General features: G+C 35.8%; 3 protein-coding genes across 4 annotated transcripts; all 3 read right to left on the bottom strand.

The window, feature by feature from the left end:
- Positions 1-703: 703 nt before the first annotated feature.
- gtf2h5 (general transcription factor IIH, polypeptide 5) lies at positions 704-2,516 on the bottom strand. 2 transcript variants are annotated; one of them, XM_065257001.1, is made up of 3 exons: positions 2,498-2,516; positions 1,327-1,410; positions 704-1,239 (listed from the first exon to the last, which is right to left on the bottom strand). In XM_065257001.1, exons 2-3 carry the CDS (start codon positions 1,359-1,361, stop codon positions 1,059-1,061), a joined length of 216 nt encoding a protein of 71 aa, XP_065113073.1. In that variant the 5' UTR covers positions 1,362-1,410; positions 2,498-2,516; the 3' UTR covers positions 704-1,058. The 2 variants fall into 2 exon arrangements, with proteins under 2 accessions (XP_065113073.1, XP_065113072.1); XM_065257000.2 differs by lacking the exon at positions 2,498-2,516 and adding an exon at positions 1,597-1,726 and having other exon boundaries at positions 706-1,239.
- Positions 1,810-8,742, bottom strand: serac1 (serine active site containing 1). Its single transcript, XM_065257002.2, has 16 exons — positions 8,142-8,742; positions 8,011-8,047; positions 7,456-7,598; positions 7,265-7,354; positions 6,568-6,699; positions 5,048-5,169; positions 4,825-4,953; positions 4,588-4,701; positions 4,201-4,363; positions 3,956-4,110; positions 3,686-3,823; positions 3,470-3,570; positions 3,288-3,385; positions 2,951-3,133; positions 2,711-2,854; positions 1,810-2,630 (listed from the first exon to the last, which is right to left on the bottom strand). The coding sequence occupies exons 1-16, from the start codon at positions 8,275-8,277 to the stop codon at positions 2,494-2,496; spliced, it is 2,022 nt and encodes a 673-aa protein (XP_065113074.1). The 5' UTR covers positions 8,278-8,742; the 3' UTR covers positions 1,810-2,493.
- Positions 8,743-12,812: 4,070 nt separating this feature from the next.
- On the bottom strand, positions 12,813-16,062 carry myct1a (myc target 1a). Its single transcript, XM_065256998.2, has 2 exons — positions 15,649-16,062; positions 12,813-14,107 (listed from the first exon to the last, which is right to left on the bottom strand). Exons 1-2 carry the CDS (start codon positions 15,701-15,703, stop codon positions 13,521-13,523), a joined length of 642 nt encoding a protein of 213 aa, XP_065113070.1. The 5' UTR covers positions 15,704-16,062; the 3' UTR covers positions 12,813-13,520.
- Between the last annotated feature and the right edge of the window lie 3,080 nt (positions 16,063-19,142).

Raw genomic sequence — 19,142 nt, 5'->3', positions numbered from 1 at the left:
ACTTTATAATGGTAGGCCTCTGCTAATTCTGGTGGAGTCTCCATGTACAAATCTATACTTAAGTTTTATACACTAGAGGCACAATACATGACTGTAAAATATTCACAAGACAAAAAATTATAATATAAGCACTACAGTATAATCACTAACACGTAATACAATACAATGGAGCGAAGACCGCAAATGTTCATAGATGTAATCATTATAGTGCAAAGAAACACAAAGTGACATATTGCACTTCAGTAAAGTGACAACTTTGTCCTTGTTGCATTGAGGATCAGATTCTTTACCTATTCTCTGTAGGCTGACTCGTTGTTTATTATTCTGTCTACGACTATTGTGTCGCCTGCAAACGTAACGGTGGTGTTCGTCTCATAAGAGTGTTTGCAGTCATGTGTGTAGAGAGGAAAGAGAAGGGGGCTCAACACACAGCCTTGCTGTGCTCCTATGTTCAGCATGATGGAGGAGGAGATAGGCTATGCATGCACCCATTTGCACAGATGTGAGTTGAAACCAAGGGAATCCCAATTTGTTGATCAGGTTATGGGAAGGAGTTGAAGGTGCAGCTATAATCAACGAGTAGCATCCTCACATATTTGTCTTGCTGGTCTGTGTGTGAGAGCCATATTAAGTGTAAGCGCTCCCCAATACGTTCCTTGTGGAGGCACACAAATAAACAACACTGCGAGCATATTTATTTTCAATGTTTTATTTGACATTTACAAACGCTCTTACGCTTGTATATTATATAAACTGCCACCACTGCCATTCTTTACATACAATATGCCTTTATATACAATTTTGCCAACTAAAAACAATATCTGATGGCATTCTTCTTCCATAAACGGTTTTATCAAACATAACACATCAATGACTAAATACTTGTCTTTAAAGCATTTGTCAATATTCAGTCAATCATCTTTATGAATACATAACAGAAGTGACTCAGCTCACACAGCCAACTAAACAGAGAAGAGTGCGTCTTTGTTTTGTTGGCCAATAAATAGACAATCAATCTCCACACACTTTTACAGATTGTAAGCGTTGCTGTCAGACATTTATTTCTGGGTGATGGGGAATGAATTCTGGTCCATCAGTTCTCCTACACGCTCCTGAAGAATCTGCACAACTTCAGCCAGGATGAAAACATGCGTGTCGTCCAAATCCTGGATGATAAACTTCTTACCCAGCGCTGACGTCTCGTCCAGATACAGAAGAAACTGCTTCATAGCTGGATCGCTGTTTAATATTTTGGAAAAACAAATCAAGATTACGTACTGGAGGATCATGATATATAGCCTAGGGTAAAATGGTTGTGAAGCTTACCATTCAATGAGAACTCCTTTTAAGACATTGACCATTTTGAACGTGGTAAGTTAACAGTTGATCCTTCAGTTAAAACCTTCGTATCTATTTAAGGAGAATGATAAAGTTTAAAAAAAAATCCAAAAAACATATATATAGAACATGTATGGTACGCAACATCAATGTTTGAAAACCTTACAAACCCTATACGACCAAATGCTATACGAGTCCAACCGCCACGTTTTAATAATTTATAAAATCAACATATTAAAAACAGGGGGAAACACTTACACTGATTTATTCGTGTCAAACTCCACTTTGTTACAATGCTACAATAAACAAGGCTAAGCTAAGTAACAATAGTCTTCCTCTACTAATCTAACGTCACGCGCATTAGATCAACACTGCCACCTGTTGTACTGGAGCGCGTGCAGTCTAGCACAAGAAGCTGGTCCAAAACATTTATGTAATATTTATTTATTTAATACTAAACATATTTATTACAATATTGATATAGTAAAATTATGTCAGAATGAAATGTTAGGACGTAGCTGTATTTATATCAGCGATGTGATGAAGATTTGGCAACAATTGTGTGAGAGGAACACCATCAAAAATATGGTCATAAGTAATACAATTAATTCAAAATTAGTACAAAAATATTCAAAATTACAGCCAGTATTAGTACCATCCTGTGCATTTGAGGTAGAGGCACTCAGAATGTTGGTGAGTTAAGAATGTAAAGCTTCAATACTCACTCTGTGACTAAATAAAATTAAGAATTAACAATTTAAATAAAACTAACATTCTTGCTTTTATACTGTGCATTGATATAAAGAGTTATCTTGATGCTCATGCATTTTGTATAAATAAATGCTCCTTGCACATAAACTGAAATATATAGTACAATGTCTTGCATTAGATTCCAAGGCAAAATTGAGGTTAGCAAAACACATGAATACATTTAAAGGTAAAATAAGGGTTTTTTCACATAAATATTTGCAAAGAATTAAGAAGAAAAATAACTGGAAAAATCTGTGCTGTTTCTATGGTCAAAGCATCATGATTCTTACAAAATATTAAGTAAAATCTGTCTTTAAACCATATCCAGTTTTGTCATAAGTAACACTATCTTTAAAATGTGATGCTGAAGAGGGAAGAGATCAGTTTAGACACTGTTTTCAGGATTTACTTCATTCTGTGTCCTCCAAGAGCATCCTGGATAAACTGTAAACTTTGTTTATAGATCAAAGAGTCCTTATTTTCTGGTTTGCAAATACTGAGATGATCTACGTTCACCTGGATGAGGTCCCCAATTCCTAGCTCTAAAGAAAGAAAAGAATGTAATGATTATATACGAACATATTATATACATATAATCATAGTTAAATGTCTCCAAACCCACCTGCTGACTTAGATGGAACAACCAATATTTTGAGCATTGGCCCAACGTTAGTTGGCAGCGATTCAGCAAAGCTAAGGATTTTGTACTTTCGTTCTTTTGCAATGTTAAGGAAATTTTCATGCAGATCTCGCAATGCTGGAGAGTCTAAGCAGAAATAAACAAACAAATAATTATTGAATGATACAATGAAGAATTAATTTAACTATTTCAAAGAACAAAAATCTGCACATTACACTGTACCTTTACAAAGTTCTCTAACTTCTATGGAGGGAAACAAAAGGTATCGCACATTGACAGAATACTCTGCCATGAATGTGCCGTGATGAGGAACGCTGTAGAACATAATTCCCTTTGTGTTCTTGATCAGAGCACTGAGATCAGGATCTTTGGAGGCATCTAAAAGCATCTTTTTTACAAGTAAACCTATTGCACAAAGAAAGACGAGTCTTGGTGTTACTGTTTCAACTAATTTCCAAATAATACTGCAGACTGATAAGCCATAAAAATGACATACAGGAAGATCTGGTAGTTACACACTGATGCGCACTTGTTATTCTGAGACTAAACATGAACTAACCTCCCATACTGTGGGCTACCCAAACCACAGGCCTGTCACCAACACCAGCATCCTTCAATTTTCTCAGCAGTTCCTGACTCCTGTAGGCCAATGACTTCCTGTAAAGCCAACCCCCCCAAAAACATTGAAATGGCACCACAGTGGGTTAAACAGTTAATAGTTTATTTAAATAGACTGTTTACCTTTGGTTTTCAACAGGACACTTAGCATTCCAGTCGCTTAAATGCGTGTCATACTCTACCGATAAGATTCTGAGGTTTGGACAGTCGGCAGCCAACCATGACTGTAGAAAATTCAAAATAAGATTTTTGGAGTTACTTTCATATGCCTCACTGTTACACTGCAGACAATATTTGGTAAGTTTCTTCATAGTTGTGCTCACTACAAAATTATTTTACCTTGGGCCAGCATTCAGTGTAGTCCTCTTGGATTCCTGCCACTTTTTCAACACTTGTAGTATCAGAGTCTTTTTGACGCCATGTCTTAAACGCAGCTCCCAGCAGGCCATGCACAAAAAGTATGTCAGCTTTGACTGGCTCGCTGAATATGAAGGATGTAAACAAAATTGGATAGAATGCATGATCATTTATCAGTAAACATCCTTATTAATGGACACTTTTATTAGTGACCTTGGCCCTAAAATTTAGTAAGCTTAATTTAAAGTACACTTGCTTTGTACGGCACTGTGGGTGTAAGATATAAACACCATCCTGGTACTTCTCTTTTACTGCATCTCTGTCCAGATTGGCTAAAGCACGGGCAGCATGAGATGCCTGCATGATATGTGGTGACTGGATCATCTCGGCCAGGGCAGACACCCAACCTACAGAATAACAGAATGCGGACAAATACAGAATTATTTTACAGAATTCATATCATGGTCGTTTATTTAATATGCTTGACCAAAACTAACCTGACTGCACTATAGCCGTATGAAGGCTATCGTTCAGGGCAAGATTTCCAATTATTCGCACAATGTTACGCTGAATCTTCGGAGAGTCTCGGCGAAGCTGGTACACTCTTTGCAGAAGCTGCAAACCTCCATTAGCAACGATGTGGTCACAGTGACTCGGGACCTGTGAGGAAAAATACCTTTAATAATCTTGTTTAGTCCAACAATGATTTGCAAAAGTCAAAATTTGCATTAAAGATGAAGCTACAAACTTATCCAGAAAGCAACGCATATTTATGTTTTCTTTGATCATTGTTCATTTCCTTGTTATGCACACCTCACATGTGCAAATGCACACCACAGTGACTGCAATGCTGTACAGCAGGTTATAAAAAAGTGAATCTTCACCTTCGAGTGCTGCACCAGCGCCTGTAGGCAGAAAGTCTCCACCTTCTCTGAAGGGGTGGAAGTCAAGCTTTGTGCATAGGGCAACCCGTTTCCTCCAAAACACCAAAGCCCGCCCTAAAACCACAATGCAAACACACAGCTAATGGAAACGCCTTTTCATCTAAAGTACATTCCGGAAAGCACGTTTCATCTGAAGATTGAATTGAATTAAATGGCTTGACTGTGTGTGTTTCTCACCCTTTGAGAGGCTAGAGACTGACTGCTCTCTCTAAGTGCCATGGATGTGAAATACTGCACACACTTATCCACCTCCGACTGGGGCAGAGAAGCAAGTAACTGTCTAAGGCTGTCTTCTATTGATATATCCTGTACATAGACAACACATTAGCATTAACACAAAAAGGTAACATTGGGAGTAAGTCAGCTCGGCTAATGTTTAGATTATACTGTATCTACCCACATCATCTTTATTTGGCAGGACAGGAGGAGGGAGGAAGTAGCGCAGGTCCACGTTGGGGATACGGGCGAGACCCACAGTCGTGCGTTGATCTATCACTTGTGCTGCTGTCTGATATTGATAATCTGTAATGGACAAGCCAATAGACCGATCAGAGAATCACAGAGACACACAAGGGTTAATGGTGTAAGACCATGCTTCTGATTCTTCTGTGGTGTTAAAAGTGCACTTGATTTATTTTATTGGTAACAGAGTTTGACAGTAACAGAATTGAAACAGAGTAATTCGGACACCAGGAAATCATGAAAAATACACTCTAAAGGCCAAAGCATAGTAAAAAATTTTACGCGTACGTAAGGGTCCAGGTACAGTACACATGACGCAATTTTCATCATCAGAAGATGATGATTAAATAATCATTGAACGTCTGTGTACATGTATGAGTCTAATAAACTATACTTCACAAGGCTGTGCATTTGTATATTCGCGTATACGTAAAAAACAGATTACACTCCAGGCTTAAGCAGTTAGCCATGATTTGATCCACGCCAAAATGTACAATAATGTGGGAAGTGTTAAGATAACGTCAGTAGTACGGTACAGTCATGTGATTTCATGTTAACTTTCATTAGAAAGTGCAAAATAACACAGCTTTTATTAGACCACTTATAAGTTTTAGTCATGCCTCATGATAAATTTGCAACAATATTTTGCATATTTTATATAAACTCTTTTCCCGCCATTGAGGAGTTATCTCGTCCATTCAGAGAAAACATTTGCATAAAAAACATGTTCCTGATGAATTTTTATGTTAATTTGCAATACCACGATTATCCACTAGATTACTTACCCAATTTATGAAAAAACTAAAGCCAAAACGTTATTTACTAATCTTAAACTCTGTGTATGTTTTGATAATCGTTCTGAATCTGATCTCTAACAAAATTCCTTCACAAAAATTCAATTATTTCAGCTTTTTGCTTAACAATTTGTATTTTTAAAGAAAAATATTAGTATTATATTATTATTATTATTATAGTTTTTATTTAAATGGATATATATATATTTTTTTATATATTATATATAAATTAATAAAAAAGTATGTATAAATAAATGTACGGGTGTGTTTTTAAATACATAATAATTACACACACACACACACACACATAAAACACAAAAATAAAATGTATTTTGTATGCGATTAATCTAGATTAGTAGATTAAATTCTACATTCATCTTTGCCCAGCTCTAAAAAATATATAAGCAGAGATAAAATTATAGATAGGATGAAACGTTTTTTTCCCCCCAGTTTTGTTTGTTTGTTTATTGTTTGTTTGAAAGCGGAGGGTCTGTTCTTTCATTTAATATATTTGTATGTTTATATTTTTAGAAGAAAATTTTCCTGAAAGGCATTTTTTTGAAACTTTTATAAAAAAAAAACACAAAAAATGCTGGTGGGCAACTTTTCAAAAAAGTGAGTTAACGAGATGTTAGAAAAATTGAAATAAGCTTTGGCCTCTCACCCTGCCAGTGGTGACTTTGGGCCAGGTCCTGCATCGCCTGCTGTCTCACGGCCTGGTCAGCAGAGCAGGTTTTCTTTAACAGGACCCAAAGTGCATATTCATGAGGATCTGCATCCAGATGACTGAGATGTTCTGAAAAGCACACAAGTAACACATGATCATATCACATCACTACAACCATACACACACGCCTACCAGAAATCATAAACAATTATGTGGTACACTTGGTAACTTTATACCATTATAGTGAAATTATTACGTTATGAAGACGCTGGGCAAAAAATTTAATCAGAAAAAATGATAAGAGATGCATTGGACAAATCTATAAAACTTAGAATCTATCTCCAAAATTTCTAGCTTTACTGAATCTAATGTTGAGGCTCACTCTGCTAAACTGTCCCGTGTCCAATAAGACTCTTATGCAAAATATGAAACAAAAAAAAACAAACAGAAACAGTAACACAAAGGCCTTATTTAAAATAGAACATTCAATTTTATTTCCTGTCTGTGAAGCTTCTGTACAGTTGGTATCTAGATCAAAATTACCATAATCATTCATCAAAAAGCTGCAGGTCTTTCCTGAAAACTTCCCCATGTGGGTTTTCTAAGCATGATATCTGGGTGTCCTACATGACATTATCCTTAAAAAAATTCAATAATGAATTGTCGGTGGTTTCAGAAAAAGATGTTTACTCACCGTCCAGTGGGCGGAGCAGAACTTTGGATGAAATTTCAAGAAACTTTCTAGCTGCTTTATGAAGCTCCTTCCTAGTTCTGTTAGTGAGGCCTTGAAAATGTTTAAGGTCTGTTAAAGTGTTAATACTGTACAAATGTTCATGCACTTTATCAGTAAATGTTTGTTACTACTGTGAAAAGAACAGAATGTACCAGAAGCAAGACTCTCTTGTTCTCTGTTTGTGGCATGAGTCAGGTAGATGTAGGATTTGTATTTCTCCTGCAGAATGGCACTAGTGTCAACAGTGATGGCCTGTTTCAGCGAAACCACTTCGTATGTGATAAATACACAGCCACTGTGTAAACAAGCATGATAAGAGTCAGGATGTTAGTTTGGGTTTCTGTGGAAGTAAAACCTAATGGCTGAATTCAAAAGTTGTGTCATCATAGCTCAGAAGAACGACTTAGGAACCATAGCAGAATGTATGAATCCCATGGTATGATAAAAGTGAAAAGTCTTTATGTAGCTACAAAAAAACTGATCAAATATGAAATCTATCTGCAAAGAACAAACCTTTAGGAAAATTAACTATTTATAATAATAATATATTAACTGTTTTTGGCAGATTGATTACATTTCCAAAGTTTTTTGTATTATGTTTAAACAATTGTAACTAGTGACAATGATACATTTGTGGTTACATGGGTTTACTATAAATAAAACAGTTTAGGTATTGTTATTGTAGCAATATGTTTTTGTTAACCTACCCAAATACTACTGCACCGGTGACTTTCGCAATTTTCCCTAAAATACAAAAGATTCAGACAATTTAAGATTACTGGTATCATAAGTATACATAAAAATATAAGTAATAGCAACAACAAAAATGAAATGTTACTGAGGTCTTTCCATGGCAGAGATCTGTTGTTGGCAGAGGTTCCGCCGGTGCTGAGTCTCCGGTGGCAGCGGATCAATCGCAGGGCAGACGCCGACATTTGCGGCTTCACTCGCAAATATCCAACGATGGCATACATCAAATAATACCACCAGACAACCGGTGAAACATGTATCACATCTGTTTAGTATATTTCTCACCTCTATCTTAACCTAAACAAAAGATTAAAGATGACAGCGCGGGGTCACTGTCACCCGATCTCCTGTTTTGACAAATGCTACAGAGAGCAGATCTGATCCATATTTGGCTACCTATATTAATATATAACGTTCTTAAATAGACGACAATTGGTCATATGAAGGGGTTAATATTAAGAAGTCGCTTTTAAAATACAGAGTTAGCTGATTAGCATTTCTACGAAATTCATATATGACTACTGCAAATAAAAGCGTATTTGTAAACGTGCATTTACCTCTAAAAACACAAGCTTCTTAAATAAAACAGATTTCAGCATGCACGCGTCCACTTTTGACACCATACCTAAACAGGAACTGGTTTTGTAATTGAAAGGGTGAAGCTACATTACCGTAAACGCCAGAGTCACGTGTCCTACCGTAATACTTCGCGTAGACAAATGTTAAAGGAATAGTTCACCCAATACTCTACTTTACTCACCTTCACGCCAACCCAGATGTTTATGAGTTCCTTTCTCCATTTTCACACAAACTATTTTTTTTAATATTATTTGAACATGCTATCTTAGCATTTATTTGGGTCAAAGCCCCCAAAAGCACATAGCCTACATCCATTAGATCCAAATGACTCCAGTGGGTAAATAAATATCTTTTGAAAAGAAATAATACATTTGTGGAGGAATTTAATCATATTTTAAGCATTTAACAATCAAAACAACCATGGAAACATCAGACCAGGCACATCAATATTGTTAATATCTAGCGATCAAACATGCATATGACACTAGATTGTGAAACAACTAGTCACAAGACATGCAAGAACTTTTGAGATATATATGTCTGTGATGACTTGACTGTGAACATGAGAGATGTGGCAAAATCTCCTGTGGTCAAATGTGACATCACAGCAAACAAATCACTCTTACCCACACATCACCAGAATAAATTATCAGTTCAACCACCAGGGTCAGGCCTTTAGGGGAGACCAGGGATGATTGTAACATTTGTTACTGTCTGTATCTTGGACTTCTTCAAAGCCAGTGCATTCAAAATGTGATTCAAACCAGTTTCAAGTTTTGCCTATTAAATGATGGCGCTGCTATATTTGGGTCATTCTACAAAAAAGGTGGAAATGCTTGTCCCTTGCTTTTGCAGACCCCTTATTCATTTAAATTGACCCAATAATCCCATAATGACATATATTTAATAAATATAGACTGTCCTTAAAATGATGAGAGAGTTTATTTATTTAATTTTCTTTTTTCCTTTTTTAAAACTTTTTTTTAAATGTCTGGTGCTGAAAATTGCATTGTCTCTTTGATCATACATGGAAGTTGAACTGTGTACTTATTATTTAAAACCATGTTTATTATAAAACAAATCAAATTTACATGTACCTTTAACCCTGTATGAATTTACTACAACACTCAAATGGTAAAAATACACTATTAATATGAATAATATCAATAAATATTTGTCCCCCAAATTTATGTCATTAGTGTTACCCTACCCAAAGCACTTTTATTTTGAAACAATGCATCAGCTCTTTATAGTTTTTCATGGGTCAAGAGGTCAGTGAAAGAAGTGCAGTGGAGGAAGGCAAAAGGTTTGTGAGATGTCTTACCTTATTTGTCTAAAATATCATGATATATCTAATAATTTTGAGATAAGATTTGGATGGCATTAGTGTTACTCTTTTTTTATAGCTGGGAGATATTTACATAAAAATACATTATACTGAATAAGTATGTGATTGTTACATCTCTGATGAAATAGCACATGGCTAATGGCAGCCATTTTGTTAAAATATATTTTTTTTTCTGTAAATTGTCATTGGCGTTACCATCATTGGTGTTACCGTCATTAGTGTTACTTCTCTAATGAGTACTATTCCTTTAACTGACCAACATAAAAACATAAAAACAAAGCAAAATGGAAAATTTTATGAAAGTTTATAAGTTTGATCATATTCATTATCTATTATTATATTCTAATTTTGTCATTGGTGTTACATTGTGTCATTGGTGTTAAACCAATGTTGGTGTTATGAATGTATTTTCTTGTACTTTCTAGTAATATTTTGTTGTTGATATGGGATGTAAGACATTGTTGATATTTCAGTCTTTGCATCAAAGCCTTTTTGGTTGAATATTTTTGTTTTTGTTGGTTTTAAAGAAAAAAGTCAAACTGAGAATCAAATAATTTCATACAATGCTGGGTAAAGATGAAGAATTTAATTAAACAAATATTAATAATCACTTCTTTTTCTTGCTGTTACCATTCCTCTACTCAACCTTTAACTAAATACACAAGCTGTAATGAGAAAAAATATTTAGTATCAACATTAATGTTGTTTAAATCACAGGTAACACCAATGACAAATAAATGACTCATGGATTCTTTATTAAAATGTATTAAAACGTTAAAAATAGATTAAGCTCCCTGTTTTGCGGATTCATAGATTTGACAAGTTAATTAATGCTATTAAAGAAGTTTTGGGTATGTTGAAAGAAGTTAATTTAAGCAAATTTCCATCACCCGAATTCCACCTTTTCTGTAGAATGACCCACTTGCAGCACAAACAGAAAGTGCAAGTCCCCCCAAGCCAATTTGTTACTGATAGTAATTGACCACAATAATGAACACTGTGTTTGTTATAACATGTTTACATTAACACTAACAATTAGCATGAAAATTGCATGAGGTGATTTGTTACTTGCTCCTGATTGGAGAGATTGGAAGTGTTACAACTCACCCATGTTACAACTATCGTCGGTCTCTCCTACCTGCGATTGTTATAAAGGTGGGAAATCAACCCAAATTTCGCTCGATTATCTTGTAGTGTGCAGTTTAATAGGAAGCTCAAATCTATGTCTGTCTGTCTCATGGCAAAGGAATGTATATGTGTATCGTTTACAGTTGGCATGGATATAAAAGCATACATATCAGTGTGGGTCAGAGTCGTATAATAATAGAGTTACGACACTCACATAGACGTCCGTTGTAAGAATGGAATGCGGAAGTAACAGCGTTTCATGTAGTGACCGGTAGTGACGCATAGTTCCAAACGCAGCACTGAAGCCCATTCATTTCAATGGCACCTGCTGGTAAATCGATGAAATTACCGTTTCTCTTTACATTTTCGGACATTTCATTAATATAGTCAACAGTGATATTTTATGAACTCTGCTGTAGGTAATGATTATCGTTAATAATAACTAGTAAATTTTTTTATATTTTAATGAGTTGTGTATACTGTGTGAATAATATAGATTTAATGATTTAATATTTTATTACTGGTGGCCATCTACTTTATACTTATCTTTTGTATATATTATGAGTAACACTAGGGGGCAACAGCGACAAGCTAAATGCCTTATAAGAAAGTCACTGCTTCACAATGCTGCTATGTGTTTCATTGTGTTTGGTAAGTAATACGAGTGATGTATCCTCGAAAATCATGTATGATTATATTAACATTTAATGTGAATTTAAAATATGAATTTAGTGTGTTTTTGTTATGCTTCACTGTTACAAATAACCGCGTTGGCGATCTTTTTTGTGATTTTAATATAGTAAAAGTGTAGGAATTATGTTTTTAGCAGATTGATAGCCATTTATATAACCATATTTTGCCACAAAAATAAAAGATAAACTGTGTTGCTGTAGTTGGTATAGATAACCACAGTTATATTTGGGTCACAATAAACTGTTTATCTTTATTAACTGATTTACTGTATTTCCATCACTCCCTAGTAAAAAAAACGTTATAAACACAGTAAGTATAGTGATCAATTCACATTACAAGCTAATATTTACCTAAAATAGCTGAAAACCTATGCAAACAGATTGACAGCCCTGCTTGGTTTGGAACTGTAGAACGTTACATGAATCACGTGACCGCGCGGCGGCGAGATCAAAGCGTTTCGTAACTCTGTTATTATACGACTCTGGTGTGGGTGAGAGAAATCCTTCCTCTTGCTAAGGGAAATTCAGTCATGCATGTGAAGGATATCAGGTCACTTCCAGGATGTGTGTGCCCTAAGATCTCTTTAAAACACCTAGGGAAATGTTTTGTCATTTTCAACAATTTCATAGGGTATCATAGACGTGTTTGCCCTTATGCCTATGTCACATTTACATTTGGTAGGCATTTTTATCCAAAATGACTTACAGTGAAGGATATACATTATTTTAAGCAGCATCTGTGTTCCCTGGGATTTGAACCTACAACCTTTGCGCTCTTAAAGCAATGATCTACCATCTAACGGAATGCTCACATGAATTCCACATGTGCAAAAAACTCATGTGATCACATGTAAAACATGTTGTTTTGGAACATGTTTGTGTGAATCGCATGTAAATTTCTATGTGGGATAACATCTGAAAGACACGTCACCACATGTTTATATGACCCGTGGGTTTATGCACATGTAAAATTGATGTGGACAGATGTGATCACATTTTCTTTGAAAATGTAGACATGCAAAATAAGTTTTATTCTGTGAGAACATGCAGATGTAGCAATAAAAAGAAAAAAGCTATTGCAAAATCTTTGTGTCAGTTTATTCCTATGAGTACAATTATGCTGAAAAATGATACACAGACCAGAATCCCTGGAACACCAAGCAATAAACACTCAATCTAATGAGTATGGTGCAAAATTATTTTACTAATTGAAGTTTGTAATAGAAATAGTTTGTAAAAATTCTCTTTAATAGACATCAGTATAATGGTCCCACAATGTAAGACCATTAAAGAGTGAGCGAGGACATTTTCTAATATAACTTTGATTGTGTTTGTCTGAAAAAAGATAATCATGTACATCGAGGATGGCTTGAGGGTGAGTAAATCATGGAGTAATTTTCATATTTCTCCAGAGTATCCCTTTAAGGTCCAACACCATGAATTGAACCCTTATTATTTCCTGTTTTTTCTCTATTTAGCTCATCTCTCTTCCTCTCTCTCTCTCTTTCTTACTTTCTCTATATATGCATTTCAAATCAACTTTGCACGTGTGTTCACAAACACAAAATAACACATAAATATAATACATAAGAGAAAACTGGCCGTGTCTGCTAGGGTTTTGGGACCCCAGAAGGAACCTGGAACTGAGATGTCTGATGTCCGATTTTCTAGTCCAAGTCTATTTATTCATCTTCTCCCAACTATCCTTTCTATCCTTCCTTCACGTGGTCGTCTCCTGATAGGCTCGTATGATACTATCATAGGCAGGTGGTGGAGTCTGGCCAGCCTGAAAACCTCTTAGATCGCTGTTGCCCCAGAAGGAATCGGGTCTGGCTCTGGCCCTGGGTGGAGTAATCATAGAACTGACTGTGTTGTTTGAACCAGCCGCACCAGGGCTTGTTGATAGTGTTGGGGTCCGCGGCAGGCTGCCCTGGGTAGCCTCCTCTGCCTCACGAGCAATCTGACTACACTGGATAAGAGGATGGAAGGTAGAGGCCCTGAAACTCGATTTGCGGCCAGACGAGTCACCATAGTCTGTTGGTGAGGTAGAGGCCTGCCGATGGAAAGAAAAGGCAGCGTTAGCCAGACTGTTATTGCTGCGTCTGTCGTAGCTGCTGCTGTGTCGACTGAAGCCAGGACGAGAGCGTGGTGAGGAAGAGCGGGTGGTGGAACGGGAATGGTGAACGGGGAGGCGTGTGATATTTGCTGAGGCCCGACGACGGGACATCCAAGTCAAAGACATGTAGACCATAGCACCCAGCAGTAGACCAACAACCATAGAAAGACAGAAAGCCAGTATCACATCCCCTAGAGGAGATAAGAAGTAATTCAATAAAAGCAAATATATATATATAGGCTATATAAGGGGACATTTCATAAAAATCTGATTTTTTATGTTTAAGTGCTGAAGTTTGGTCCCCCAATGCTTCTATCAACCTAGAAAATGTGAAAAAGATCAACCCAGTAACTTAGTTTTGGTACCATTCACTGCAGGCATGTGAAAAAATAGGTCTTTGAAATTTGTCTCTCCTTGTGATGTCAGAACATTTTAACATGTTATAATAAATTATCCATGGGGTATTTAAAGCTAAAACTTCACATACGTACTCTGGGGACACCAAAAATGTATTTGATATCTGAAAAAAGTCTTGTGAAATGTTCCTTTTAAAAACATAAACAAGTCTTTTATGAAAGTCTGGTTAAATGTTTCCCAGTCACACTTGAATATGAAGGTGCTACAAAAGGTTCTTGGCAGTGATACCATAGAAGAACAGTTTTTGGTTCCTCAAAAAACATTTCATCAAAGGACCATTTCTTTATTAAACCTCTAATAAACATTTTCCTCTACAAAGAACCTTTTGTGAATCCAAAAGGTTATGTGGATTTTAAAGGTACCTTTCTGGAATCTGGAAAGTTTTTAACAGTGTAACATGAATAATAATAGTTCAAAACGACGACCGTGACACACTTATAGTGGCTGGGGAAAAATTTACAAACAGAGGCTACGCCCAGTTTTTTCTTATGCAGCTGAATTAAATAGTTTGAATTTTAGGAAGCTTCCTGTTATGGCATTCCATTGTCGGCAGAAAAAACAATTACAATAGCTTACAGTGTGATGCATAATAACAAAGGTCCTTTGAAATCGACTCCTCAAAATAAAAATCCTTAAAAAGTAAAAGCATTTAAATTATAATACAAATTCTCAGAAAAAAGATACAAAAGTTATACTTTTTGGTCACTGGGACGATACCTTTAAAAAAGGTCCTAATATGTACCATTAAGGTACAGATATGTGTACATTAGGTGTACATTACAGCTACAAATATGTACCTTTTAGGCACAACAGTGTACTTTTTAGGTACCGCCCCAGTGACAACTTTTGTACCTTCTTGGTCCTTTTTTTCTGTGAGTGCACCATAGATCATATGTACTTATATCCGTATATTACAATTTTGTGTTATTTTTTTAGGCTAAAGGATGCAGTTAGATTGAATCAGACAAATTGTAACCACAGGACAAAACTTATTATTACAAGTACTTATATATGTACTTTAATGTGTAAATAATACACTACTTTCTTCCTGGAAGAAACGAATCAGAGTTTTAAGTGAAGGATCATCTGGAAATGACATCTGGAAAGACCGAATGGAAAAAGCTACATACTGGCTGTTTTTTTATTTTTTTTACAGATAACTCTTGCCAATATCTTTTGTTTTTCTTTACTACTGTCTGCCTTTGCTGAGAAATACGATTTTATAAAAGTTTTTAGCACAGCAACTTTATACACTCAGGCGTCTACAAAAGACTAACATTCAAAGTAAAAGTGTAAAGATTGTAAAATATCTTACTTAATCCAAAAGACACCAGTATTTCCACAATAGGATGAGTGCTGTTATCTGCCATAGCTCCAAGAGAGGTGTCCAAGAGAGGACACGGTCTCCCCTCAACCCTTTAGTCCACTTCCTTTTAATTTATTCCTCTGTTTTATTCTGTATGTGTTCAGCTTTTCAGTTGTCGAGACCCTCCTCTCTGCCCCCGTGTCTGTCTTTCAGCCCCGGACGGCTCAACTCTGTGGCACACAGGATCTTCTGCAGGGCCAGGGTTGCTCTGTTGTTTGTGGCATAGCAAAGTCTTCACTTAACATTTCCTGCCTTCCTGCGTAAAATTAGCAGCAGGCCGTCCTTATCTGCGCAGAGCAGGGTTCCTGTGGGATGAAGGGGAAGGGAGGAGGGTGGAGAGACAGACGGGGAGAGTCAAGGTGTATATGAAATCATTTTCTCCCCATGGCTCTAATCCATCATATTTTACTTTTCTAACCTTCCTCTTTCTCATCCATACACTCATAGGGGCTGTACTGCTGTGTGTCACCACAGATGGCATTTTGCCAGAATGTAGACAGATTTCTTTGCTGACTTAAATTTTTAAGTAATCAAATTGGATTTTACTTATTGTTTATGCATTTTAAATGTGTATTGACATTATTCCTATTTATCATAAAATAAGTTAAGCAATTTCAACTTTCCCTCTCTGCTCATCACGTTGCTTCAGATTTTCCGTGTAGACTGCCAGCTCAGTTCTGGGTTATCCTGACCAGACTGGCTTTATATAAAGAGCAGTCCAGCCCAAACTTATCCTGATAAGATTCTGCATAGAAAGCTGTTATGCCACAAACCCATCTAACCTCAGTGAGAAGTGTGTGCTTTCCATTAAAGTGTTCATGAAGGGTATCTGGAGGTTAGTGATTAGGAATGGCAGATTTTCAGGACAGAGACGCTGTTATGGGAGGGGAGGGATAAGCCCTGTACGGACATTTCCTCTTATTGTTTCTTTGTGCATGGATTGAAGTCAACTTTTGTTCAACACAGTTTCAAATGTAGGTTGCAATTTATTTCCAGCTGCTTACTGTATGTATTGCATTGACATTAAAGGGGCCATGGCACAAGACTTTTTTAAGAAGTCAAATAAATCTTTGGTGTCCCCAGAGCACATATGGGAAGTTTTAGCTCAAAACACCATATAAATAATTTATTATAGCATGTTTAAATTGCAACTTTGTAAGTGTGTGCAAAAATGTGCCGTTTTGGGTGTGTCCTTTAAAATGCAAATGAGCGGATGAAATTCAAACACTGATCACAATTATGTCGGTTTGTTGCAATTATAACTCAGTTGTGCTTTTCTCTGCACGTAATGGCAGTGCTGTGGTTGGATAGTGCAGATTAAGGGGTGGTATTATTATAATAACAGCTCCTTATGACATCATAAGCAGAGCCAAATTTCAACGACCTATTTTTTCATGTGCTTGTGGCGAAAGTTACTGGTTTGATCTTTTTCACATTTTCTAGGTTGATAGAAGCACTGGGGACCCAATCATAACACTTAAACATGGAAAAAGTCAGATTTTCATGCCATGTTCCCTTTAATCTAGTTACATGGCTGAATTATGTCCCCCTAATGTCAAATGTCAAGCTATTCCTAAAAGTACACCTTTGTACCTTAGTACCTCAAAGGTACACTCTAACAAATGCTGGGTTTTCAACACATTGTTGGGTCAAAAAAGGAGGAACCCAATCCATTAGTTTGTAATTTAGCCTGTGTTTGTCCCTTTTTGAAAATAACACACACTTTAAAGTGTATTGGTACTTCAATGGTACATATTGGTACCTCAGAGGTAAATAAAGGACCTTTTTAAAACCATCCGAGTTACAACTTTTGTACCTTTATTTTTAACAGTAGAGCAGGGGCGAAAGTACAATTTTTCAGAAAAACTTAATTTTAAAAGATAATGTTATAGACAGAGATATATTTTTGCTGTGGTCAGTAACTCACAAGTGTGGTCTATCAATACCAGGTGGAATTTTGAAAAAATGTAAAACGACTTAAGTATAATTTCACTTTAAACATGAGTAGTGAAATGTTACTTTTGACCCTGACAGCATGGATGAAAGTAACACACAGGTGGGTCAAAAGTAACACAACAAAACTAGATAGATTTTGTGTTGCATTTGTTTTTAATAAATATACATAAATATGACCTCGTTAATATGTAACTGCAAACATATTTTGTAATTTATATTTGTGAAAAATAATAAAATTACGTTTTTATTTTAAATTTCAGTTTATCAAATGTTGCAAAAGAAAGCAACAGTACACACTTAAATTGTTGAGAATAAAACATTTTTCAACAGTTTGATCAATATGAAAATGAAATTATCAAAATAAAATAATATACATTTTCAACATATACAACAGTATTAGACAGGATCTCTTAACATTCTCTTCACATTTAAACTCGATTTACTTTAATTTTGAAAAACTCCGCGAAGTCAAACTTAAGGATGTGTTAGAGCACTAAATAACATGTAGATTGATCAATATTAACACATGAAACCAGAAACACAACGCGTTATAAAAAAAAAATGACCACTTTTGGAATTTCCTTATCATGGTTGAAACATCTTTCTGGATCTACACGCGGAAAAAGGTGAGTAAATAACGCGATATTTGTCAGGTATGTCAAGGGTTTGTGTGCTTAAAATGCTGTCATAGTTTGGGATGCAAATGTTATTAGGGTTCAGAGAAAATCGCTTTCGTCCTACGTTACTTTTGCCCCGGTTATCCCCTGTATGTAATCTAAAAGTTGTCATTCTTCTTTCCTACTTTTAAGAAAATATTAGTATTATTAATCTTCCCAATCAATGTTTCAATAAATAAACACAACTGCAGTTTTTTCCTCCTTGATTTTTTTTGGTAGGACAGTATTTTTGAGAGGCTTTGACTCAGTCAGGCCTGAACAGAGAAATATAAACAGTTCTCTTGATGAACACCAGATGGCGCTATCATTCTTTTAGAGCATTGGTCTCCAACATGATGGTGCCCGCATGCCTCAATTTTAATATTGATTTATTAAAAAATTTTTACATTAGCTTGGCTTCTTTTATGTATGTTAACATTTTAAACAATTATAAAACATATCAACAAGTAAAATAAAATTAAATAAAACCAGCAAAGTAGCCCTCCAAGATTGTTTTATCTTGCTCTTGGAGACCCCTGCTTCAGAGAACATGTTGCAGCTCATTATTTTTTTTAGCGTATATAATTTTTTCTTTTATATTTTTTGTTAAATGATCATCATGAAATCCTCTATTTCTTATGCAGGAAAAAAATCAGAAAGTCGTCCACTGTTGACATGATCCTGAGCGATTTTTCTCCTCTTGTGATCTTTTGAGTCGGGTGCCATGGTGGAACTTTGAAGCAGGTGAGATGCTAGTTTAGCAATGACACTGCCACACATTGACTGTCCCTGTCTCTCTCTCTCTCTCTCTCTCTGTCTCTCTCTCTCTCT

Source organism: Paramisgurnus dabryanus, chromosome 12 (genome assembly GCF_030506205.2).
Source record: "Paramisgurnus dabryanus chromosome 12, PD_genome_1.1, whole genome shotgun sequence".
In the NCBI taxonomy this organism is placed as follows: Eukaryota; Metazoa; Chordata; class Actinopteri; order Cypriniformes; family Cobitidae; genus Paramisgurnus; species Paramisgurnus dabryanus.
This window is presented reverse-complemented; position numbering and strand designations above follow the sequence as displayed.